This window comes from Protopterus annectens, chromosome 8.part0 (genome assembly GCF_019279795.1).
Source record: "Protopterus annectens isolate FY-2018-M chromosome 8.part0, PAN1.0, whole genome shotgun sequence".
NCBI classification, from domain to species: Eukaryota; Metazoa; Chordata; order Ceratodontiformes; family Protopteridae; genus Protopterus; species Protopterus annectens.
The window spans coordinates 1322295300-1322321991 of record NC_056741.1 but is presented as its reverse complement, the minus strand read 5'-3'; the positions used below and the strand labels follow the sequence as shown (position 1 = coordinate 1322321991).

The window sequence follows — 26692 nt, the reverse complement described above, 5'->3', positions numbered from 1 at the left end:
CTTATTAAGTTTTTCCCAGTCTTGTTTGACCTTGTTCTCTGTGTCTGCACAACTTCAGACTTTATTTTAAGTAATGGGGGTGCAGGGATAGACATGGGAGGGTGGTCATGGGGTGCAACCTCAGAGGTATCCAGGGTAGAAAAAGTAAATGGATTACAACTGTTAATCACTAGTAGGTAACTATGCAGTTTTTTATTGCAATTTGCTTCTGTTTATTTATTTCATGGGTTAACTGGGTAAGTGAACTGGTCTGACGACACTTTTCAGCCATGACCGGAAACATTCAAGCTCACCACAAGCGTTACACATGTTGGTGTCACAAGATTCCAACAAGTATTGTACAGTTACTGAAAAAGATGTCAAAAATATTATACCATTATTAATAATCACTTAAAAAAATCTAGTAACTGAACAATATGATCTCTGGCTAAGCATAGGTATACATAAGGAGAAATATGACAGATTCATGTACATATATAAATTCCCAGTTGTATGACAATGGAATAAGCAACAAAATTGTCATAACCTTCATTATGTTATCAGCAGGTCAATTATGATTGAGAGTTTATTTATTAATTTATTTTTTATTTTGAACTTATTTTTTATTTTGAACTTATTTACAGGGGTAGTACACCGATCATAACTGGCCATTTGCAGGTACTGCTGGGGGTGAAATAATTCTCAAAGCAGGGAAAAATATAACAGAGAGCTAGTAAGTTGTACATATCAAAAGCAGAAGAGAAAGTAACAATATGTAACAAAACTGTACAATAGCAATTAGTAGATGTACCAACAATTTGAGAGAAATGCACGTTATAATTTAAATAATAATAATAATAATAAATAATAATAAATGTATATTATTTTTTATGGCAGTGGAGTTTTTAACCAGATTGTTTACTGAAATCTTGGAAAGTGAGAGGATGCCTGAGGAGTAGAAAAAAAGTGTTTTGGTACCAATGTTTTAAGAATAAGGGTAATGTGCAGAGCTGTAGTAGCTTACAGAGGGATAAAACTGATCAGTCACCGCATGAAGTTATGGGAAAGAGTAGTGGAAGCTAGGTTAAGAAGGGAGGTGATGATTAGTCATCAGCACGTTTCATGCGAAGAGCATTACAGATGCAATGTTTGCTCTGAGGGTGTTGATGTAGAAATACAGAGAAGGTCGAAGGAGTTGCATTGTATCTTTGTGGCCTTAGAGAAAGCATATGACAGGGTGCCTAGAGACGAGTTGTGGTATTGTATGAGGAAGTGTGAGGGAGTGATGGTGGGTGTGTTTAAGGTGGAGGTGGGATTACATCAAGGATCAGCTCTGAGCCCTATCTTATTTGCAGTGGTGATGGACAGGTTGACAGATGAGGGTCAGACAAGAGTCACCGTGGACTATGATGTTTGCAGATGACATTGTGATCTGTAGTGAGAGTGGCCGTGGGACTATGATGTTTGCAGATGACATTGTGATCTGTAGTGAGAGTGGGGAACAGGTTGAGGAGACCCTGGAGATATGGAAATATGCTCTAGAGAGGAGAGGAATGAAGGTCAGCAGGACTAAGACAGAATATGCGTGTGTGAATGAGAGGGAGGATATAGGAATGGTAGGGATGCAGGTAGTAGAGTTGATGAAGGTGGATGAGTCTAAATACTTGGGATCAACAGTTCAGAGTAATGGTGAGTGTGGAAGAGAAGTGAAGAGAGAGGTACAGGCAGGACGTGGTGAGAGGTGAGGTCAGGAGAGTTTTTGCACTGGAGACTACCTACCACTAAAGGTAAAGGGGAAGAGAAGAGAGAAGGAGGGCAGGTGAGTTATAACTATTTTATATGGGTTGGACTGGCAGGCATCAGAAAAAGGCAGGAATCAGGAACTGGACGTGGGAGAGGTTTGCACTGTGGTTTAGTGGGTGTGGCGAGGATGAGAACAATTAGGGAGGGTATATCATCAGGCAGCGGCTTCAACTGGAGTTGGAGACAAAAAAGTTGGAGGCAATTGTAGTGGTGAGGACTGGAGCTGAGGAGGAGGGCTACTAGGTGATGAAAAAGGATACTAAGGATGGAGCTGCAAGGAAAGAGGAATAAGGTTTACCCTAAGATTAGAGGACATGCAGGTGGTTGGTGTGGATGGAGCAAGATGGAGAGAGATGGAACAAGATGAAATAGATGATCCACTGTGGAACATCCGGGACTGTAAGCAAAGAAGAAGAATAAGAAGAATTTTGCATGATAATAATTTTGATAATATTGGGAAGTAAAATTTGGTGTGGAGTCAGTGGGTAGTGGAGAGAGGGGTGGAAGGGAGGTGAAGAGATGTTAGTAGTTGGGAGAGAGTAAGTGGAGGAGTAAGAGGGTTAAGTTGGGGAAGGTTGGAGGCCCATATGGTTTGGTTTGTTGTGTGTATATTTTAAGTTTAATCCTTGAAAGTGAGGGAGTGTGGTTTTACTTTATGAAAGTGAGGAAAATGTTTTATATTTCCAGCACAGGTGGAGGGAAAAAACAATGCTCTGACCTTAGGATATTAAGAAGGACAAGCAAAGAAAAGAAAAAAACAACCACAGGTGATCCACCACCAACAAAAAACAGCAAAGCAAACCTAAAGAAAAAAAAATGGGGATATGATAAATTGCAAAAGTTTATTAAAGCTGCAGAAGCGATCTTACAAAAGAAAGCTAGTCAACAGCCTTATATATCAAGACAAACCAATCAAAATAATTATTAAAATCAATTCCTTAAGAAATTTTTAAACCTTACAAAATAATTATTAAATCTGAAAATCAATATAGTAAGAAATTGTCTAACAGCTGGTGCTACTATAGAGCTAGTCTTGTGTATATTATATGTTAATGACTCAATCCACTATGCTGGAAATTTTAGGATGATCTGTCGCCTACTTCAGCTATGACTGCTAATATTTATGAAATGAAATGGACATTTATGATTGGCTTTGTATTGTTTTGGTTCTTTTGGTGATTAATTGATTTTTTTTTCAATTTTTTTTAATTGGCTTCTCTTTGTAAGGAATGATTTTAATTGGTTAAATAAATTTTTTTTATTTTTTTTAAGCAGACCCAACAGTTCTATGATTCTGCTTGATAGATTATTACAATTGTACACAGCGTTCTTCAGTGTCAAAGCGTAATTGCATCTAGAATGAATTTGAAGGTATTTTTAGACACCCACAATGGTCAGTGTCTATTTTAAATGATAAAATGAATTTCTTTCTTAAGATTTTTTTACACTGACACAATTTGATTGTTTAGTTTAGTTTTTAAATTTTTTTTTTTTTTCTTTTACAGAAGTTTGTATGCTGTTATTTTGATGAATTTTATACAATTATTTTTTAAGAAATACTTTTTATGTTTGGCCTTTAGAATATGCTTTATTTTGAATAATATTTTTTTAAATGATGTTTTTATTTAACTGAAATTTGAATAATTTACCTTCCAATAACTAGGTGATCACTTGTCATGGTTCTTGTTAGATTTTATTTGGACATTAAATGGTGATTACAATTTGTGAAATTGATTCTTGGGATTGTGTTGCTATTGTTGGATCTATTTGGTTTAGTTTTTTTCTTGCTTTTGGAGTTTTTTGGGGTGTGTTTAAGTGGTTTGACTAGCTATTCCAGGAGCCAGACTAGTTTTCAAGAGAGCCAAGTAGCTTTTGGGGGTTTGGTGAGGTGGTGCTTATTAGAGGGAGTTTTTGGGGGAGCAACATATTTTTTGTGAGGTTTTCATACTGGCTAAGTTTTCTTAGGAGCTTTGGCTGTTATGATGGCTCCATATTTTAATTTTAGTCCTGTTTTGAGTTGGGCTGATTGGGATTTATGCTGATTGGAGTATGTAAAATAGCATAAGTTCAAGTTAATGAGCAAGATATTTAACTTCAGGATGAGATGGTTTAATTAGTGTTTGTGTTTTTACAGACTAAAAGTATGTGAAAGATTAGCCACAAAGATATTTGAGTTTGAGTGGTGATGATATTTAACTTATATTTTTTAACCGACAGGTTAACTTTTATTTTTTGTAGGGTGTGGTATTAGGTTGTATTTTATAAAAACACAGAGGTGTGAGGAAAGAGAATTGTAGACTGATTGTTTCAGAACCTAAAAAGAAGAGAAGAGACCTAAATAAAGAAATAATAAGTACTGAAAGAAGTTATAATTATAGAGTGGAAAAGTAGGTAACTACACATAAGACATTAAAGGTACTCCTTAATAAAGAGGGTCACCCCTATGACTGTACCCCTCAATACATGAAAGAAGACAGGTGTAAAATGAGACTGCCATAACCAATAAGTGTGATAAATATAAACCTTCCATATAACATTAGGTGCATACAGATACAGGCTTTTTGTCTAAACCCTTTCCCCTTGAGATTCACTTTTTTGGCTACTTGATCATGAGTTTTTTTTTTGAGTATACAGATACATATACTTTTATATATCTTTTTGAGTATTCAATAGTATCGTGATTCTTATATATATATAGTTCAGTATATGTATATATATATATATTTTTTGTCATTCATTTTTTCATGTCTTTTTATATTTTCCAACCTTTCCTTATATATATATATATATATATATATATATATATATATATATATATATATAACATATTAATTTATATGTTTGTTCGACTTAAAAAACATAAAAAACAAAAGAATGTTCAAACTTATTATGCCCTAATAATTATCCATTTTTTCCCACACCTGCTAATTATTTATGGGTCATATATATATATATATATATATATATATATATATGAATTTTTTTTTTCAAGATTCGTAATTTTCGAACATTTCCCTCTCATAAGTCAAATATAACTCTTATATATATATATATATATATATATATATATATATATATATATATAATTAGCCATATATCATTCTCTCTCACTTTCCGTTGAAATTAAGCCACAGCTTTTCCTCTTTTCCTCTTACCTGGCAGCCCCATCCTTAGCATCTTTTTTCCCAATATACCCATCATCCCTCCTCAGCACATGTCCAAACCACCGCAATATTGTCTCTCTTGCTTTGTCTCCAAACTGTCCAACATGAGCTGACCCTCTAATATACTGATTCCTAATCCTATCCATCCTAGTCACACCGAGTGCAAATCTTAACATCTTTAACTCTGCCACATCCAGCTCTGACTCCTGCCTTTTTGTCAATGCCACTGTCTCCAACCCATATAACATAGCTGGTCTCACTACCCTCTTGTAGACCTTCCCTTTCACTCCTACTGGTACCCGTCTGTCATAAATCACTCCTGACACTCTTCTCCACCCATTCCACCTTGCCTGTACTCTCTTCTTCACCTCTCTTCCACATTGACCATTACTCTAAACTGTTGATCCCAAGTACTTAAACTCGTCCACCTTTACCAACTCTACTCCCTGCATCCTCACCATTCCTCTACCCTCCCTCTCATTTACACACATATATTCTGTCTTAGCCCTGCTGACCTTCATTCCTCTGCTCTCTAGAGCATATCTCCACCTCTCCAGGGTCTCCTCAACCTGGTCCCTACTCTCACTACATATCACAATGTCATCTGCAAACATCATAGTCCACGGGGCCTCCTGTCTGATCTCATCTGTCAACCTGTCCATCACCACTGCAAATAAGAAAGGACTCAGAGCTGATCCTTGATGTAATCCCACCTCCACCTTAAACGGATCTGTCACTCCCACTGCAGTCCTCACCACTGTCACACTACCCTCGTACATATCCTGTAACACTCTTACATACTTCTCTGCCACTCCCGACTTCCTCATACAATACCACAACTCTTCTCTAGGCACCCTGTCATATGCTTTCTCCAAGTCTACAAAGACACAATGCAACTCCTTCTGACCTTCTCTGTATTTCTCCAATAACACTGTCAGAGCAAACATTGCATCTGTAGTGCTCTTTCCTGGCATGAAACCATACTGCTGATCACTAATCTTCACCTCCCTTCTTAACCTAGCTTCTACTACTCTTTCCCATAACTTCAAGCTGTGACTAATCAGTTTTTTCCCTCTGTAGTTACTGCAGCTCTGCACATCACCCTTATTCTTAAAGATATGTACTTGAAATGATCTAAACAACATGTGATCAGCAGTAAAATATCTGCATGTAAAATATCTAAACCAAAAAAATACTGACAAAATTAGAGTTATACTAAGAAAGGGTATGTACCCTTGCCCCACTGTTGTGACCTCGGAGTTGGTATATATAATTATCAGGCAGTGTGAGGGTGAAGGGGCTTGCCCCTGCAAAAATATTGAAAAAAAATGTGGTTCGACTTTGTCATCTTTTTCAGTGCTTTTCTGTTTGGTTAGATGTCAGATTTTCTCAGTGTTGTTGTGGGAGGCACCCCCCCTGCACCTCACACAACCTCTGCTAATTATATATACCAACTCCAAGGATACACAACACTGAGGAAAGCCATAAACCCTTTCTTAGTATAACTTCAGTTTTGTTAGTTTTTTTGTCTTTAGATATTTTGCTTTCAGTCATATGTATAGATAATTTCAGGTACATCTATATAAATAAATAAATTATATATATATATATATATATAAATATATATATATATATATATATATATATATATATACTGTATTTCCCCCAAAATAAGACCGGGCCTTATACTTTTTCCCCCACCGAAGTACGCATTGGGACTTATTATCAGGAGATGCCTTATTTACCCCCCCCCCCCGTTCAACAATCGACATTTATTCATGTACACAAATCAACATTTGTTTGGTACTTTTCTGTTATTGAGCAACTGTTCTAGGTAACACGTTAACAGTCATGTGAGAATTCTACATAAACAGTGCGACAAACATTTCAACTTCAGAATATCTACACCTTGGCTTTCATAGTGCAATATTTCATGCTTAACAGAAAGTGCAGAAAAATCTCAATACATGTGTATTGGAGGAGGGGAATAAAACGGGTGAATAACTGTCACTTTTGGGTTGGTGATGCTTTCTTTATTCCTTACCCAAACTGTAAGAGAAGAATGACGGAAAGTCATTAAAATGAAATATGGGAACTAGTGGCCTTACTTTGTAATTACCCCTTGATAATGAAATGTTACCTTAATACAATAAAGTAAAAAACTGACAAGAACTTGCTGGCAGCTGAAAGCAGAAACAATCCATTCTGTTGCCCTGAAAATGGAAAAGTTATTCAAATACAGTCATGTCATCTTCTTCTGTAACATTGTCATAAGTCTCCAACCCCCAAATTCCAGCCTGAATTTCTTGCGACTCCATTTCCTTTCCTGTAGAATCATTGACCCCAATCTGTCATGCCTAGCAATAGACCTCTCCTTAAATGAACACTGCTTGTCCATGTAGCCTGCTAGTAGTACATTGGCAACACAGCTGTCAGTGATTTTATCCCATGAATTCTTCACCCAAGTTACGACCTGGTGCAGGCTAGGCTTCACAAAGTTTCCACTCTGGTTTCTCTCCATTCTATTTTCAATGTAGTCACTGAGTTCCATGTGCAAATGGTCCTTGGATGGCTTGTTTATTGCAATATCAAGAGTCTGGAGATAGGCAGTCATTCCTGCGGGAATCATTATTTGATCCATTCTTCTCTGTGCATGGAAGTTCTTCATGTCTTTAGCGCGGTGAGTGCTACCTGAATCCCAGACTAGCAGACCTCTTTCACCACCTCGCAAAACAAGTGGCAGCATTACATCAACTCACTTCCTTATAACTGCTTGTGTGCACCAGGCTTTTTCGGTTTCAAGAATGTAAATGCCTGAAACACATTCAGTCTTATCTTTCTTGCCCTTACTAATGATTAGAGGTGGGTTTTTCTTTTCATCTAGAGAAATTGCCAAAATACAGGTAACACGTGCACTTTCATAACCAGTGGAGGGAATGTAGATTGACGAGGCGCCCCTCTGATCAGTTGTTATTTGAGATCCTTGGCCCATAAACACTGCAGTTTCATCCATAGCAATCATGCTGGAAAGTTGGTATTTAGAAAATTCGAATTTCAGAACATTTGGAGATCCAACTTCTTTTCTTTGCAGAAAGCCATCAGATCCTTTCCCCGGGAGTCCTCCACGATTCCTTTATTGTATTCGACGGAATAGCTCTTTCTTTTTGCACTCATCTTGTCGGGGGGGGGGGATTAATTGAAGACTTACGAGACAGGAGTGGCAACAAAAGTGGTGACAGTTAAGAAACAGCCACACCCGTTCATTATCAAGTGCGCATGTTTTACGTGCGTTGTCTGTACTTTGACCGCTCAAAGTATACTTGCCAGTGTTTATGGGCCAAGGATCTCAAACGTCAAGTGTGAGTGAGAATTATGGTTACAATAAGAATCATGGAGGAGTCCCGGGGAACGAATCTTACGACTTTCTGCAAAGAGAAGAAGTTGGGTGTCCGAATGGTCTGAAAATGGCAAGCAGAGTGTAATAACCTCAGTCAACAGGTGTCAATAATATTATTATTTTATAATGCAATACGTCCGTCATGTGTTGTTGACTATCTTAACTGTGGCTTATTTTTGGGGTAGGGCTTATATCATGACCACCCTGGAAAACCATGCTAGGCCTTATTCTCTGGTTAGGTCTTATTTAAGGAGGAATACGGTATATATATATATATATATATATATATATATATATATATATATATATATATATATATATATATATATTAAGGTAAAAAAAGATGTTGCTGTTTATGCGGTATGATGCGACCATAAGACAAGCAGTTATGTGAGATAAGTAGAGAGCTGAGCTAAACACTTTAGCTGGGAATATGAAGGAATCATTAATTAAGGAATGATTTATCTTTTTTTTTTTTTTTTACTAAAAAATTCCTTCTGGGATAAAACTCATTTTCAGTGGTGGCCTGGGGAAAAAAACTCCACATTTAATGCCATTTTTGACATATACATAAAATACAGTTACATGATTAATTAAACACATTGACAGAAGGTATGAGATGTTCTGCTATTACCATAACTTAGAGTTTGAGAGATGTTATCTGTTTTTTTTTGTTTGTTTTGTTTTCCTTATGCCCTTTGGTCTAATAATAGAATGTTAACAGTAGACTATGGATGCAAACTGTTGGATTAACATCTGTGAGTACAAAGTGCACTACTCCTGTTGTGGTGTACTTATACAGTGTATTACCCAAAGAATGCAAGAAAGCATCAGATGAAGATGTTAGTGTTTGTGCATGTGTGTATGCACATGCATGTCCATCTGTCCACCCTTCAAATAGCTTAACATTTCAAATCATGATTTGCACTGTGCTATATAATAAATGTACAGCAACTGACTTAGCCATAGATCTGTTTTTCCAGCCCACAAAGTTATGCATCCACATGTAGATTTGATTTTTCAGGCCTGTAGTATCACAGGTGAAAAGCATAACCTCTTATACGAAATGAAGATTTTATTTGTATAAAGTTGGAAATGACAGCATTGTTACTGAGCATCATAAGTCTGTAGACACAGATTTCAGTTCAGCTGGTGGGACCGAGTTTAATATGAAACTGAGAATGCATTCTATACCAAATCACTGTGATTCTCTATTTTTAAGGTTACCAGCAATACCTAAATCTCTGCTGAATGATGTGAATATGGCCCATCCTCCTGTCACTTTGCCTGCCCATCAGATGCAATATCCATTCCAAGAGGCTTCTTGGCTGCCACAATTTCCATATTCCATCCCAGTGCTCCCACCTGTAATACAAAGAGTGGATAGTGACTCTGAACTGTACCACGGAGAAGAAGAAGAAAAACAAAAGGCTGCAGTGCATCGCAGCAACTCTGAAAGCTGCATAACTCAAGTGCTAAAACAGGAGGGATTCAGAGAAAAGCATATTTACAAGGTAATTGCTGATTAGCTGGTTAGCTTTAGTGAGTCTGCCCCTGTTACTGTAGGACATAATACAGTAAGTAGAGTCATGACATTTATGATGTTGCAGTTTTGTGTCAGTTAAGACCTTCTTTTTGCAAATATATTTAACTTACTTTTTTCCTAAGTTTAACATTTTGTTTTTTTAGAATATTCAAAGGAGTTACTTTGCTCTGGTTTGTGGTGAACTCCCATCATTAGTGATGTGCATAATCTTATTGTGTAGATCCTTTCTTTATAAATAGACTTAATTTATACTGGCAAAAAGTTCTTTATTAGGCTGTTTATTATTTTTTTAGAACATTGTTGGCTAATAGCTGTTTTGTTTCTAAAGTATGTCAGTTTGTTTTCTAGATATATTATATAATACACTTTTCAAGGCCTGAATGCATGTTTTAAATTTTGTTTTTGTGTATTTTCACAAGACCATTCTTTCCGACTTAATCATTGAACTTATCCACCTTTGGGCTCACCCCAAAAGTTAGTAAAAAAGTGTGACAATGGCGAACAACTCCCATGTAATATTTTTAATTAGAAGTACATGATCTTTCAAGCTGTAGACGTGATTGTGTTATGTGGAAAAAAAATCTCTTGAGGCCTATATGTTGAGTTACGTTAATGACTCATCAGTAAGAAACCAGGGGCAGAAGACAAAGTGGAGTACAGACAAGGATATACCACAGACGCTAAAATCTCCACTTTGTCTCTTCCGAGAGTTCTAAGGTGCACAAAGTCATAACTGTTAAAAGAATCTGAATCTGAATTAAAGGGAAAGAAATAAAAGTTTTCGTCAAGTAGGCCACCAAAGTCATCTGAGATTGTTGCTTTAACAGTCATGTCAAATGCATTCACTAATGATGCATCTACTTCTAACTGTACTGCTGGAAAATAATATATTGCCTAACAGAAGAGACAAAATCCCCACTGAAAAGTGTGCAGCAAACTACTACCTGCTTCCATCTTTGAAAATATATCACACTGACTGTAAAATAACTTGTAGAGGAGTATGTTGAATGGGGAGCCATTCAAGAATCAGACACATCTGTTTTTCTTCTGCTGTACTAAACCATTCACCTCAGGAATTCCTTACCAACTGCTGTACAGGGAAAGCACTCTACAGAAGAATTTGTGAATGGAAGGGCTATTGCAAGAGTTGTTGGTGAATTCTACCCCATTACATTTATTTTTCTGATGTTATTAAGACTGTATCAACTATGTCAGATGTACCTCATGGCAGTATGCACCTCAAAAAATCCAAATCTCATCGAGCTACACTCTCGAGAGACTTGAACCTCAGCACTGAAATAAATAGGACATGCTGGAGGGACAGATTTATAACCCAGAGGCTCCTTTCACTCTGGAATAAAATCCCAGTCCAGGTTAGGCAGAGTCCCTCATTGACTCTCTTCAAGAGGAATCTTGATGAGTGGATGGGAGATCGTAGGTTTACCCCGGGTATCACTTCTGTGTCACTGTTAGACAGAGGCACAGTATACTAACCTCGAAAAAGGGCATAGCAAAATTAATTTAAAATGGGTGGCGAAAGCCAAACATACTCTGGCTAGGCTTATAAATGCCCTAGGGCAGATAGTCTAGTATGAACCTATGAAACAATGAACCTGATGAAGAAATACTTAAGATGAAATGAAAAGGAAGGCTGTTTCCTTAAGCACAAATATAAGGCATATATATATATATATATATATATATATATATATATATATATATATATATATATATATATGGGTCTAGGACTATTCACTGAAAAACATTTGACTGTGCACAATTCACTGACAGCTCAATTCACTGAAAACACAATTCACTGAAACACATTTCACTGATAGTTATATATGGCCTTTTCCCCACTATTGTGTGACCCTGGAGTTAGTATGTATAGTAAGGGGATACTTGCAATTCCAATAAATTACTCTTTTCTGAACTTAATATATATCCAAAATATGTGGTGGTGCCCCCCACACTCCCCTTACTATATATACACTAACTCCAGGGTCGCATAACAGTGGGGAAAAGGCCATATATAACTTTCAGTGAAATGTGTTTCAGTGATTTGAGTTTTCAGTGAATTGAGCTTTCAGTGATTTCTGCACAGTCATTTGACTTTCAGTGAAATGTGCTTTCAGTGAATAGTCCTAGACCCATATACATAAGAACATAACACCCCACCACTGGTGCAATTCACCTATTTTTCCTCAGATTAGAGAAATCATCAAGAAAACCAAATTGAAGCTTGACACTGAACCTCCTGCATTTAGATGGTCAGATAAACTGTGTAAGCCTCTGAAATGAAAACAAAAGCTTTATACAATACATGAAACGGACCCTGGGATGGTAGATTTGATAGCTTGTCATGCTAAAAATCTGTTGTATTTAGCTATTTTTGTCACTGGATTTGAATGCCATAATCTTTGACAAGTATAGGTAAAAGCTAAATCCCGCACACTAAGAATATATTGTCTTTGGGCATTCAGTTATGAGGCATGAAGGACATAATCCTTGACAGGTATGGCAAGAAGTTAGATTGTCTACATTAATTGTCAGAGATTTAAATTATCTAGCCTGATGGAGTGTTTTTAAGACAAGGTCTTTGATCATAAGTATCAGTGCTTATGTTACTATGTTAAAGTATTAAACCAATAACTGTGAATTTGCTCAGCTGACTGATTCACTAGTATGACATATTATCATGTGTGGTATCAGAAATAATTAGGTATGTGGCAGATTGTTGATAGAAGCAGATTTAAAATGTATTTATATTTGTTTACAAGGGTAGTGCACTCATCACTGGTGACCAAGTTCAGACTCAGCCCGCATTAAATTCAAAACATTTTGCAAACAGAAAATACAGAAATTTAAGCAATAACAGAGTAGTTCAGACTAATCACATAGAAAAAAAACTGTATGTGTACATTTTAGTGAACAAACACCATGCAATGTACAATATATACATCAGTTTCTAAAGTGGGTCAATCTTAAGTTAATCTTGAGAGATGAGAAGAGACTTGGAGAGGGGATACATACATACATACAAGTATTTCAAGCACAGGCATAAATGCCCTTCTAGCTTGCCAATATGCCAAAACACTTGTTCCCATAATAAGTGTCCAGGCTGTTCTTAAAAATATTTAAACTAGTACTTGCTTTAATGTAATTTGGTAGTCTGTTCCATGCATCAGCTACTCTGTCAGAGAACCAATTAGTAAACTTCTCATTCCTATAGAATCTTCTACACAGGTTGTCTGATGATTCTCTAGTACTTTTTGTTAACCCCAGTCATTCCCAGAAGTAGTCGTCACTAAATGCCCTATATGCCTGAATAAGATCTCCTCTTAAATATCTGTAAGAGACACTGTACGAGTTCAGATATTTTAGTCTTTCATAATAACTTAGATTTTCACATCCATGGATGCCCTTGGTATATTTCTTCTGTGCTCTTTCTAGTTTACTCATGCTTGTCTTCTTATAGGGTTTCCATATTGTTATTCCATACTCAAGTTTGGGTCTAATGTAACTAACAAACAATGGCTTCATTATTTTAAATTTCCTAGACTTTATATTTTTTTTATACAACCTATAGTTCTATAACTATCATTAACCAATTGGTTGATATGATTAGAAAAACTCATAGCTGAATAATATACCCAGGTCCTTAAAGGAGTCTACAGTTTCAATCACTGTGTGCTGTATTTAATATTCACCTTTCAGTTTATGTCTCCCAAATCTCATATGCTTAGTTTTTGATGTATTTATCAGCATATTATTCTCCTGTGCCAAATGGTCAATTTAGTCAAGTTATTTTCCAGACATACCTCATCTGTAACACTTGTAATCAGTTTACCCAATTTCAGGTCATCTGCGTATAAACTGCAGAAGACCTCAGATGAAAAAGTTAGGTCTGAAAGATACAATCTAAACAAGTAAGGGCCTAGGAAAGAGCCCTGTGGGACACCCTGACTGTAACCAAGGAATTCACATGTCTAGCTGCTGTATGATACTTGCCATGTCCTATTTGTAAGCCATGCAGCTATCCGTCTTATCAAGAATACATCAGTACCTAGTTATACTAATTTATTGATCAGTGTTTTGTGTATGACCCTGTCAAATGCTGAAGTTAAGTCTATATAAATTACATCACAGCACAAATTTTCATTCATAGCTATTATATTGTTATAGAACATCATGATATAGGTAGTAATAGATCTATTTTCCACATATGCATGCTGATATATGGTTTCTAGTCCCAACCTATCCAGTTCTGACAATAACTTATCCAATATTACTTTCTCCATTAATTTTCCACAACATGAACGTAGACTTAAGGGTCTATATGATTCAGGATTTGTCCTACTCCCCTTTCCCTTAAAGACAGGTTTAATAAGCGCATGTCTCCAGTCTTGAGGAATCTCCCCATATTTTGTATGATGACCTAGCAAATAGGTTCATAGGTAGGTACTAGGCTATTGGCCCTAGGGCCTATATAAGCCCAGCCAAACAGTACCCTGGCTTTTGCCACCCAAGAAAATTATTTTCCTGTGCCCCTGTCAAGCAGAGCCACAGAAGTGATCCCTGGGGTGAATTTCCTATCTCCCATCCAATCATCAAGATTTTTCTTGAAGAGTGCTAATGAGGAGCTTTGTTTGATATAGATAGTAGTTTGTTCCAGAGTATGGGAAGTCTCTGAGATAGGAATCTATCCCTCCAGCATGTTCTGTTTATTGTGGTGACAAGGTTTAGGTCCCTAGAGCATGTAGCTTGGAGGGATTGGGATTTCTTTACGTGGAGCATGTCCAACAGCTCTGGGTTTGACATAGCTTTGTATTTTAGGCAGAGATCACCTCTGAGTAGGCGATATGTGACAGAGTAAAGCTGGAGTTTTTTGAGCCAGTCTGCGTAGGGCATATTTTTGAGGCCGGTAATCCTCTTTGTGAGGTATTTCTGTGGCCTTTCCAGTTGTTGTAGATGTCTTGTGAGGTACATACCAAAAAGGGTGTTGTACTCTATAATGGGTCTAATGAGTGATGAGTAGAGGGGAACAATGACCTCTTTTTTCCTGGATGAGAAACCTTTTGTGATGAGGTGTGCCACGTAGAAGGATTTCCTGACTACTGTGGCAATGTGATTATCAAAGGAGAGACTACTGTCCACCTGTGTCCCAACGTCTCTTATCACACTTTCGGTGTTAAGTGGACTACCGCCTATGTGGTAGTTCATTGTATAGAGTTTTACCAAAAGGGATGACAATGCACTTTTTGGCATTGAGCTTGAGGCCATGGCTTTGACACCAGGCATCTGTCTCAGTGAGGATCTTTTGTAGGATGTCCACGTCATTAGGAGATTTGATTATGGCTCCTAGTTTGCAGTCATCTGCGAACTTTGTTAGCCAAAGACCTTCTGTGTTAGCCTGTACTTCAGAGAATAATAGATATAATGGTAGTGTAAGTTCTTGAAGAAGTGTTATCAGGTCATTGTTACTAATTCTGTCTCCTCCCTGTACTTTGCTTGGATCCAGTTTGTGCAGTTCGTTTTCAATATAATCTAATTTGATTCCGGTATCTGGGGTTACCTGAATGTCACTAGGACAACCTATCACCCCTTTTGTGGAGCCAAACTGCTTTGCATAAGATTTTGTAAACATATCTATAATCTGTTGTGTCTGAGAATAAATTTTAGAATCTGTACACAGTTTATCAATTTGTGTCTTTACTTCTTCCACATCTTATGTATCTATAAAAAGGTTTCCTGTTATGCTCAATATCTTTGTATAAATTTTCTTAAAAATTTTCTTGATCTTGTCTCACACTATGCTTAATCTGTCTGTCCAGCTTGTTTATTTCAGTTTTCAAAGATGTAGTTCGACCTCTCTTCCATTTTGTATATTTTTTGTCTTTAACCTTGATCAGATATCTTGTTCTTATGGAAATATATCCCCCTGATGTTGTATGCCTAGACCCTGATGTTAAACATTTTTTTTGACTTTTTGCACTCAAACAATTTCTCTTTCAAAACTTTCCACATTCCATCTGCAGCTTTTCCACTGAACACCTCACTCCATTTAGTTTTGCATAGTAACGGTTTAGAGATAGGTTAGGTGATATATCCTGTGATGAAGCAAGAACATTTGGCTTAGCTTATCAGTTGCATTCTGACTTTGGAATACGTGGTGATTTCCTTTATTTTGATGGGAAGTGCTTACCAAAGAGTGGGTGGCTGAGAGGATAAAGCACGTGCAGTACTGTATAGTTTGCTTTTTGGGGTAATGAGAGTTGGTGTAGCTTGTGAGTACTGTCTTAACTTGTATGAGGAGGTCTTTTCATGAAGAGTAGCAAGGGTTTGTACATGTGTGGAGATGAAGTAAGTTGGAATCCTGAGTGCAGGTTAGATCTTTGTTTTATGGGTATCCATTTGGCTTTTTCTATGGTGATGCATTGTAGTGGTGTTCATAGAGAGGTGAGTTTGTAATGAATGGGCAGATGATATTAAGGGTCTATATTAGAACATCGAAGTTTCAAAACTTCGAATGTTCTAATATCGACCCCTATTCAGCGAAGGATGAAAACATTGAACATACAGAACAGCGAATTTTTTCCTAGGGAAAAAATTTGCTGTTCCAAAACATATATACACAACACAAGCACACCAAACAAACAGCAATCCACACACATACACCTAAAAATCTTGCACCTTACCCTACACTAAACTATACACACACCACTAACTATCCACTTACCTTAGCCCAAACCCTAACCCTAAGGTCCGTCACTATCGCACACTCACCTCACCCGCACCCTAATCCTAACTCACCTATCCCGCCCTAACCCTCACTTCCACACAATCGCACCACATACCTAACCCGCCGCCCTTAACCCTAACTCACCTAACCCGCCCTAACCCTCACGTCCGCACAATCGCGCACATATCTAACCCGCATCCTAACCCTAACTAACCTAACCTGCACTCAATCGCACACTTACCTGAACCCGACCTGTAACTTTGCACCACAGCACTGAAAATACCGAAGCAACAGAAATGGACAACAGAATTCTTTCCCTAGGAAATAATTTGGTTTTCTGTTGCTTCGATATTTTCAGCTTTCGCTGAATAGGGGTCGATATTAGAACATTCAAAGTTTTGAAACTTCAATGTTCTAATATAGACCCTGATATTAAGATAGTCTGGAGTGTGTCAGTGTTTTTCTTGGAGACAGAAGAAAAAATCGGAAGCCCGTATTCAAGTTGAGAAAGGGAAACTCCTTTGCCAATTGCTGCACTGGGTGGTTAGAATAGAAAAGGGGAGATCTTTTTGTCCTGGAAGAGCAAGGAATTTATTTTGGCTCTCACTTTGTCTATGTAGAAATGCAAGTTTAGTGACTGATCAAGCCATAAGCATAGATATTTGAAGGTGGAGGTTGCCTGTATGGAATGGTTGTGTAAATCAAAGATTTGAAGATTCAAATGCTTGGTGAATTTTTCTGTGGGGTTCCAAAAAGCATAGTTTGGTTTTGGTTGGACTGAGAAGTAGTTTATGGTTTATGAGCAATTGGTGGACTCAAGTAAGTCTGACTGGAGCTGGCACTGAATGTTGATGTGAGACTGACCAGATCAGTGAGTGACCATCTCGTCAGCATAGAAGGTAAGTGGGAGATGGGGGAAGTCACAAGGAAATGTGTTCATGTATATAGAGAAGAGGAGGAGACAAGAATGGATCCTTGTGGTACATCTTTGGTATCCTAGTTTAACTTGAACGTATCTCTCAGTGAGGAAGTTTTTAAGCCAGGGAGTGGCATCCAGACCAATACCAATTTCAGTTAGTTTGTTTTGGAGAAAGTAGTGGTCAGTGAGGTCAAATGCCTTTGTCAGGTCTATAAATAGGTAATTTGTAAGGAGGCCACTACCAGGGTTTTGCAGAATGTCATCATTTATGGACAAAAGTGCTGTCATAGTACTTCATTCAGACCAGAATCTTTTCTGTTGGGGAGAGCAGGTGGTTTGCAGACTATTTTTCCTAGAAGTTTGCCAAGACTTGGGAGGATGGATATTGGGCAGACATGAGAGGTATCTTCTGGGTTGGTTTGCTTTGGGAGGGGTTTGGCTTGTGTGAGACATAGCTTAAATGTGTGGGTGAGAAGAAAATATAGATGATCTTTGCAGTGCTGTATGAACCAGGGGTTTATGTTGTCAGATACAAGGGGGCGTCAATGGAAATATTTTCAAGTAGAATAGAAACAACTTTGGCATGCATGCATTTGAAGTGGAAGATGTGGATGAATAGTGACAGGGTGGGCAATGCTTGATCTGTGTTAGGTGTGTAGTTTATTAAAGGGAGATTGATAAATTCTTTAAGGAAATCTTCTGGAGAAAATTTTGTTGTACCATATTAAATGGTGTTTGTAGACAGAGTATCATGAGACAGCTTTCTTTCTGTAAGAAGGTTAACCTTTTTTTAGAAGTGTTTAGGGGAGTGTAAGAGGGTCGTTTGTTTCTTTGCTTGGAGATTTCTTTTGTGCCTTCTAATGGACTTCTTGGGTAGGTTATGTAAGACTATAAAGAAGGTGTGGTTGTTAGTTGTTCCGTTTTTGTTATGCATCATCCCTTAGAATTAAAAGGTGTTTGAGTTTATTGGCTAGCTGTTCAGTTTTTGTGGATTTATAAAGCCTGTTGATAAGTGGGAAGAATTTGTCTTGCAGCTAGAGTAGAAAATTGGTTAAGCTTGCAGCTGTTGTATTAAGATAATGTAAGAAGAGTATATGGTTCCATTTGTGGGCTTTGAGAAAAGTTCTGAGTTTGTCAGTATTAGTGCTACTCTGGGTTTTGGAGGGTTTTAATATTGTTGACACTTTTATATGATAGTTGACAATTGTAAAGGTAACTGGGCAGTGGTGACTTAGTGACTGTGAAAGAATGTTTATATGTAGATGTAGTTTGGTATGTTTGTAATAATCAGGCTGGGTGTGGTGTGTTTGGAGAACCTGAGGATAGGTCTTGCTGGTTCTTTTATGAGTTGAAGGAGACATAGGTCTGATATGAAAGTACCCATGTCAGATGAAAGAAGGTCAAGATAATTAAAATTTAAGTCATCTAGAATTATTGTGTTATTATTTTTGGGATAGTTATTAAGGATGTTAGTGATGATTTGAATTTATTTATGGAAGAAGGGGTGGTAGACTGCAGTGATCAGTAATGGTTTGCCAGTACGAGTTGTAAATTTTAGGAGAATCTAGTTAGGACTGGACTCTGTGGAGGAATTTCTTTGGGTGCAAACTTTTGGGTTTAGTAAATTTTTGTAAATAAATAGAGAGCCTCCACCAAATTGTTTGCCTGGTCTGGCTTCACTGCCATACTTGTAGGAGGTTAGAAAGTTTAGGAAGTCGGGAGAGTTTTGTTTGACAACTAATTGATGTGTGTAGAGTAAATAAAATTATTTTTCCACAGGTGAAATATAGTCATATAATGTCATCTATGTGACAAAGTTAAAAATGTGTATAACAGAGTAAAACCAGTTTTAGTACTCGAGAAGCATGAAAAGCAATATAAATTTGTTACTGAGATGTTTTGTACATTGTGTGGTTATCCAGATAATAAAGTGAAATAGCCAACACTTAATCATGTGTGTAGAGTCTGTGGAAAGACAAATGGTAATTCAAAAAATTTTAAAATGAGGGAAATTAAATAAAGTTGCAATGAGAAGAGTTCATATAGTGGAATAGTCATGAAAGTATGTTTAAAGTCACAATAAATGCTGAAATGTGTTAGAGTTTATATTGTTAAAGAAAGTAACACACGCAATTTGGGATAAAAACAATTAGAAAACTGGACAGAGAAATTCCAATTAATAGGCATGGTGTTGCGATTAGATTAGAAAGAAGTACAAAATGAAACTGAATTTTAAAAAAGTGTAAATTTAAATTTATCTGTATAAATAAATTGCTTACTTATTTAGGTAATCATGTAAAGCAGTTTGCTCAGAAAGCAGTTACTGTTGACTGTAAGAATAAAAGAACAACATTTAGTTCAATCCAGAAACTCGGTATGGTGAAATAAAATAAATCCAGTGAGTAAAGAGTAATGGTTTGCTTTGTGAATGTGTATGTTATTTGCTGTTCTGGGCTGTTTGCCAGTTCATAATATTTCAGTAGATCCTGTGGTGTTGCCAGGAGTTTATAATATTCCAATAGATCCTGTGGTGTTCAAGTAGTACAGTCAACAGCCAAGGTTCTGATGTACATGGGCATGATTAAGAAACAAACGTAGCCCCGGGCATGCTGAACAACATGGTTATTGTAAAGGCAAATATTTGTATATGTGTAAGTCAGCAGGACCTCATTAAACTGTAAAGAAGGGACATTATCCCCTCTAATTACTTGAAGAACTTTCTGTTATGCAAAGTATAAGAAGATGTCTGCAACATTCCATTAAGTAGTTCATCAAGACTCTAATTGTTTCAGAGGGCTGTTGCACAAATGATCAGGAGTCTTGAAAGAGTTGCTAACATTGTTGGTGATGTATTGTATTGGTGTCTGACCAAGCAATAGCATAATAAGAGATTGACAGCTATACTGAAAACATTGAGTCAGTATTGACTCATCCTGAATAAAAAGTAAGAATAAAAACAAAGTGAAGTATCTGAGATGCATGTGGTATTTTTAACTTCAGAAAGCTTGTAAACAGACGATGAGAAAATCTGAGCAGTGCTGTAGTGAGTATACTAGATAACAAATAAGTGTTTGTGATTTTTTTTTTGGTAATGTATATATCTTTTCAAGTTTATTCAGAATATCTCAAACATGCATGCACCACTAAATAATTTAATGTTTTGTATAGTGGAATAACACATACAAATAAAAGAGTTTGGAATTGTTTGGATTTTTAGTGACAGAAGCACCACTCAGTGGAATTTAAATAATGATATTACAGGTTGCAAGGCAAAATAAGACTACTGCAGTGACTTTGCAAGAAAATAAAAATGCTGCATATGGGTTCTGAGCCTTTAGTGACTGTCAGAAAAATATGCTTAGTTAGAAAAATAGCTGCTACCTATAGTATATGGTTATGAATATGTCCATGAATTTACTTGTCAAAAAAGTACTAAGGAAAATTGAACATAGGCCATTGCAGAGCATATGAAAAAGTTGTTTTACAAGGCACTCACCAAGATTGCAAAGAATGCATAAATATGACGTAATTGTAAGCTGTAAGTCAAGAAAATGCATGGGTGTGGTGGATATATGCTGAATGGTTCTTATCTGACAGAACAAGAAGAAGATATTGGCTGTGGGTGATTTGGACACATGGACTGACCTGGAAATGGAATAGAAAGAGGGTGAGTTTCAGAAATGTACTGGTTGGGATCTTGAAATATAAATTATTTACAAATTATTTGCAAAGTGGCTATAATCGTTTGCTCATTACAGAACTGCCCTAAGGAAACCAACACAGACACACATTTGAAGTACAAATTAGTTGCTTACTTGGTCTAATATTTAAGGATGATAAACCAATAGTGCTAAATTAGTTAAAGAATGAAATAATAATAATCAAGAAAATGTTAGTGATAAATTATTTTGTCCTCTTATGTCTGCACAAGAAGAGTAAGAATTCCTGCTGAGTGCAATATCTGTCATGATATCCAAGAAAATAAGTGATTTCTTATGCATTTTCCAGGTAGCTCAGGGAATAAGATTGAAGCAGATTTGCTTTGAATTCTGGATTGTGTATATTGGATATGGGTTGGCTGTTAATATGAAATTTTTAAACAGCATGAAGTTAACAGATATTATAAGTCAGATGCTAATCATTACACTGAAAACAGCCATTTCAGTGGATGGAATTCCAGACAGTTATCTCAGGTAATTGTTCACAAGTATGCAGGTAAGGAGTTCAAGTGATATTTGTAACAATGAGAATTTCAATGTCCTGCTTCTAGTCCTTATATTTATTTGCAATTTATTGGTCAAGTTGAAACGACAGTGCGTACTGTGAATAATCTCATGAATAAATCAAAAAGCCTTAACTGTGGTTGACACTTAGCTGTATTGGAATATAAAAATATTTCACTGCAAGATGGTGCTTTTCAATTACTTAGGGATTTAGAGATTAAAATAAAGAATCCTTATGTTTGCTTCCAACTCCAGAAAACCAAATCCAGGTTGAGGTTGAAACAAAATCACTTGAGACAAAAATGTTGTTTTGATCAACATGCTAGATGTCAGTATTCTTTGAAAGAATTAGACAGGGTGAGTCTTCAGCAGAGTGTCAGTGCAAAACAACAAAAGGGTGATGTTCTGGAGCAGTGGAACAGTTACTGTCATTTATTGCTAATATTGCTAATATTGCTGTTGGAAAAGTGCTTACGGGAGCATGACATGACTGTTCGAAATGAATAAGTCTCAAAATGATTGTGCAGAATACAAAAGCAGTGACTGTGATGCCTTCAGAAATGCTAAAGCATTCAAAGAAGTACCCAAGAGAGATTTCCAAAAGAGGATGTTAAACTTGGGAGTCCAGATATACTGCCCAATGTTGCTAGATAAATAAATTCCTAGTATGGCAACATCAATGAAGCAGACCATAAAAAATCCTTGTAAGCTTTCTAGCTTTGAAAGATTGCTTAAAAACCTTTCTACGCATTCAGCCAGCTCATGCACTTAAGGAACTATAAGATATGGTGAAAATGAAACAACTGAAGTGCTAAATCTTAAAGTAGTATTGTCAAACTGTGAGTTGAAAATATAGAATTTTCTTTTTAATAATATTAAAGTGCAGTGGTGTATTTTGAAGTATAAAATATTTTTCTTTTTTATTGATAGTAAATTGTTACATTAATGTATATTTTGAAATGTGACTGCCATAATGAAGTTATAATACCCCTAAAAATTCATTACTTGAAATGACAGTTAAAGTTCATAATAACAATGAGTTTATATGAGAACATATCTTCCTGAAAAGAAAAGGGGAGATCTCTTGCTTCAGAAAAACAGGAACAAGACATATGTATATGTATTTCGGCAACTTTTGCCTTTAGCCTCATTCATAGTCCTGTTTTTTTATTATGTGGTCTTGTTTCCTGAGCACTAATGTGCAGTTTGGGGTCTACTACACATGATCGAAATTTCATATGACTGAAATTCATTTGACTGAGACGAGAACATCAAAAGTTCAAAACACTGAAAACTCATTTGACTGAAACTCATAACACTGACACATTAAAGTAAAAATATATGCCCTTTTCCCCACTGTAGTGCGATCCTGGAGTTAGTATATATAGTTGGGGGGGTGTGGGGAGCACAGCCCCACATAGTTTAGGTATATATTGTCTTCTGCAGAGTTATTCATTGCAGTTATTAAGTATCCATCTGTATGTTTTAAAATGTATAACGTAGTAGTAGTAGTTGAAATGGTCAGTTCTTCCTTTGAGACATTCAAGGATGCTATTGTAACCATCTCCCAGAGTTCAGATACACAGGCCTCTGACTATAAAATGGCAGACAGAGTACACAGAACTAAAGGAGACAGGCTTGATCTTTGGAAGAACCTTAAGACAGAACTAGTTGCCTTTTCATTCTTTTCTATTCAGTAGCAAAGGAGAACAGTTTCTTTCACTTCTTTACCATTTGCTAAGTAATCTAAAATCCTTGATAGAGATGTGATAAAAGCTTTGCAGTTCCATTAACTTATGCATTAGAGCTGCCAAATTCATATGGTTACTTACAAAAGTATAAAAAACTGAATGTAGTAAGTGACTGAATAGCTGTATGCAAATGCTGGTTCAGTGAAATAGCTAGATAAAACCTTGATCATGACACAGTTAACCATAATATTAATTAGCAAGCCATGTTCTCAAGGAACCATTAACAGAACTGGGCATAAGCTTACTGTAGTGGAGAAGAGAAGCAGCCTTTTCTGCTTGCTTTGCTGACATCTGGGGCAGGGGTGAGCCAAGTATCACAGCAAGCAGCTTTTGAGCCTGGGACATGGTAATGATGACCATGTGCTATAGCCATCACTTTGTGTTTGTTCAGTTGCGCACTTCTTGGGGAAAGAGTAGCAGGCATGTATTTCAGCAACCAAAGGGGTGGTATTAGTCTAACATCAGAAAACCCATAATAATGGCTGCATGTGATGGCCTTGCTGTGATCATCTGTTGTGTCTATATTTCAGGAACAAATTGACATGATCATTAGTGGCAGACCAGATGACTGATGGTGACAGGATCCCAGAAAAAAGTAGGTGTACGTATATTGAAATTTGCTTGTGATGCTGTGAACATACTCAAAAACACATCACCCTCAGGAGAAGCACTCAGGAGATATGCATACCTTAGCACAAAAACACATTCGAAGGCCATTAAAGCACTAAGTTTAGATGCCTATTTGTCATCTAACACTGGTAAACCTGCTAATGATATACTTGGGAACCAAGAGAAAACAAGAAGACTATGTCAACTGTAAAGCAATTATTTCATACATTATGCTGTCAGTTTTCTGGAAAATTTCTATCTAGCAGAAAGCCTTACCCTTTCCGCAATACCCCTGTACCCCTGGAGACCTTCAGTGTTTCACAACAAGTTGAGAAAGATTACTTCAAACAAGTATGTTCTGCTGACCATTTAATAAGGTTATTTCAAATAATTTTATTACACTTCTCTTATTCCCCAGACCATAGATGTCCATGTGCTGATTGTCTTATATTTAATGGATCAGTTGCTTTGCAGAAAAAAAAGAAAGCCAGTTCATCCAGACCAAGACCATCAAATAGGGTCACGGTTTCATTTAAGATTTCTTCTAATCCAAAATAAACCCAAGGCATGAAGACTGTTGATATATATATAAATATATATGTGTGTGTGTGTGTGTGTGTGTGTGTGTGTGTGTGTGTGTGTGTGTGTGTGTGTGTGTATGTATATATGGATCCCTATCAGATGATAGAAACTTCATATGACTGAAACTCATTTGACTGAGACCATAAGACTGAAATTTCAAAATACTGAAAAATCACTTGACTGAAACCCATAACACTGAAATCTTACAATGGTAAATTTCAACATACTGGTTAAATGTATGAACGATATAAAACCAGAATAGTGGGGGGCTACACCCCCCACACCCCCCAACTAGATATACTAATTCCAGGATCGCACTACAATGGGGAAAAGGGCATATACCTATTCTGGTTTTATATCATCCAACTTTACAATTCAGTATGTTGAAATTTAGCATTGTAAGATTTCAGTATTATGGGTTTCAGTCAAGTTATTTTTCAAGTATTTTGACATTTCAGTCTTATGGTCTCAGTCAAATCGGATTCAATCAAATGAAATTTCTATCATCTGGTAGGGATCTGTGTGTGTGTGTGTGTGTGTGTGTGTGTGTGTGTGTGTGTGTGTGTGTGTGTGTGTGTGTGTGTGTGTGTCATACATATATGGATCTACCTGACTACATCGACAGTTCACAACAGCGACAACGAGTCAGAAGATCGACAAGTCAGAAGACCGACGGAGGAAAACACCGACGCTGAGAACACTGAGATGGGGAAAGGATGTGTAAGTATGCGGTAGTGACGGCCGTTAGGGTGCGAGTAAGGTAAGTGTGCGATGTTGACGGTCTGTAGGGATAGGGGTGGGATAAGTGAGTTAGGGTTAGGGCTGGTTAGGTAAGGGTGCGTAAGGTAAGTGTGCTGTTGGCGGTCTGTAGGGATAGGGGTGGGATAAGTGAGTTAGGGTTAGGCTGGTTAGGTAAGGGTGCAGTAGTGATATTTTTGGGTTAGCGGGTTAAGTGAGTTAGTGTTAGAGCTGGTTAGGTGAGTGTGCGATAGTGACGGACCTTAGGGTTAGGGTTTCAGTTAGGGTTGTAGATAGTTGTGTATGTAAGGGTTAGTGTTGGATTGTAAGGATTTTGATGTGCTTGTGTTGTGTGTGTGGGTTTTGGACAGGGGATTTGTTTTGTTTGTTGTTATGATGTGTCAAGTGTATGAGGTGTCGTGTTTGTGAACTGTCGATTATTTGGTGTCGGTGAAGTTGTTGTCGGTGTTGTGAAGTGTCGATGTAGTCAGGTAGATCCATATATATACTTGTTTTCAATTATAAAGGAATTCCCAATATTATTCTAGCATGTCCAAAGGTCAGTTGTCAATCTCCTCTCTGGTCCAGCTGGTGAATATGGGAATCTTGAGGCAATGTTACAACTGCCTCATGTACACAGACAACCCTCTCCTCCTCCCAACAAATTCCAACACATGTGAGAGATGCAACCATATAGCCAAACTGGAGGCTAAGCTCTCTCAACTCAGTACTGGCAAAACCAGTCAGGAGGAGAAGGAAACCACACTCACTACAATTCCAGTCTCACATAGACCTACCACGACAGCAAACCAAACACATAATCACACAAAAACATACTTGAAGGCTCTAAATAAAGATCTGCCTGAGCAGCAGAGACCTCCAAAGCAGACACCCAAGCAACCGCTACCCCAAAAACACGTGCAACACATATCTCACAAAGCCAGTGTGCCGAACAGTCACAGCCCTTAAGGCTAAACAACACACCTGATACACTTGTAATAGGTGACTCTATCATCAGGCACACTGACGTCCCGCTCACCAGGCTGAACAAGGAGAAGGTCACGGTGAGCAGCCTGTCTGGCGCTAGGATCCGCCACATAACACAAGCACTCAGGTCACTCCAAGGCAAGTACAAATATGACTCAGTCATTGTCCATGCTGGTGTGAATGACCTGAGACATACCTCCCTGGACTACATGAAAAGAGACATAGAGGAGCTCTCTGAGCATGTAGCCCAGG

At 37.2% G+C, this 26692-nt stretch overlaps 1 protein-coding gene across 1 annotated transcript in view; it reads left to right on the top strand.

Annotated features, from left to right (window-relative positions):
- The window catches only part of JHY (junctional cadherin complex regulator), a 456339-nt gene that overhangs the window by 90155 nt on the left and 339492 nt on the right, over nucleotides 1-26692 (top strand). Inside the window, exon 2 of the mRNA XM_044080858.1 lies at nucleotides 9566-9857. Coding sequence (XP_043936793.1) covers nucleotides 9566-9857 — 292 coding nt within the window. The remainder of the gene's footprint in view (nucleotides 1-9565; nucleotides 9858-26692) is intronic.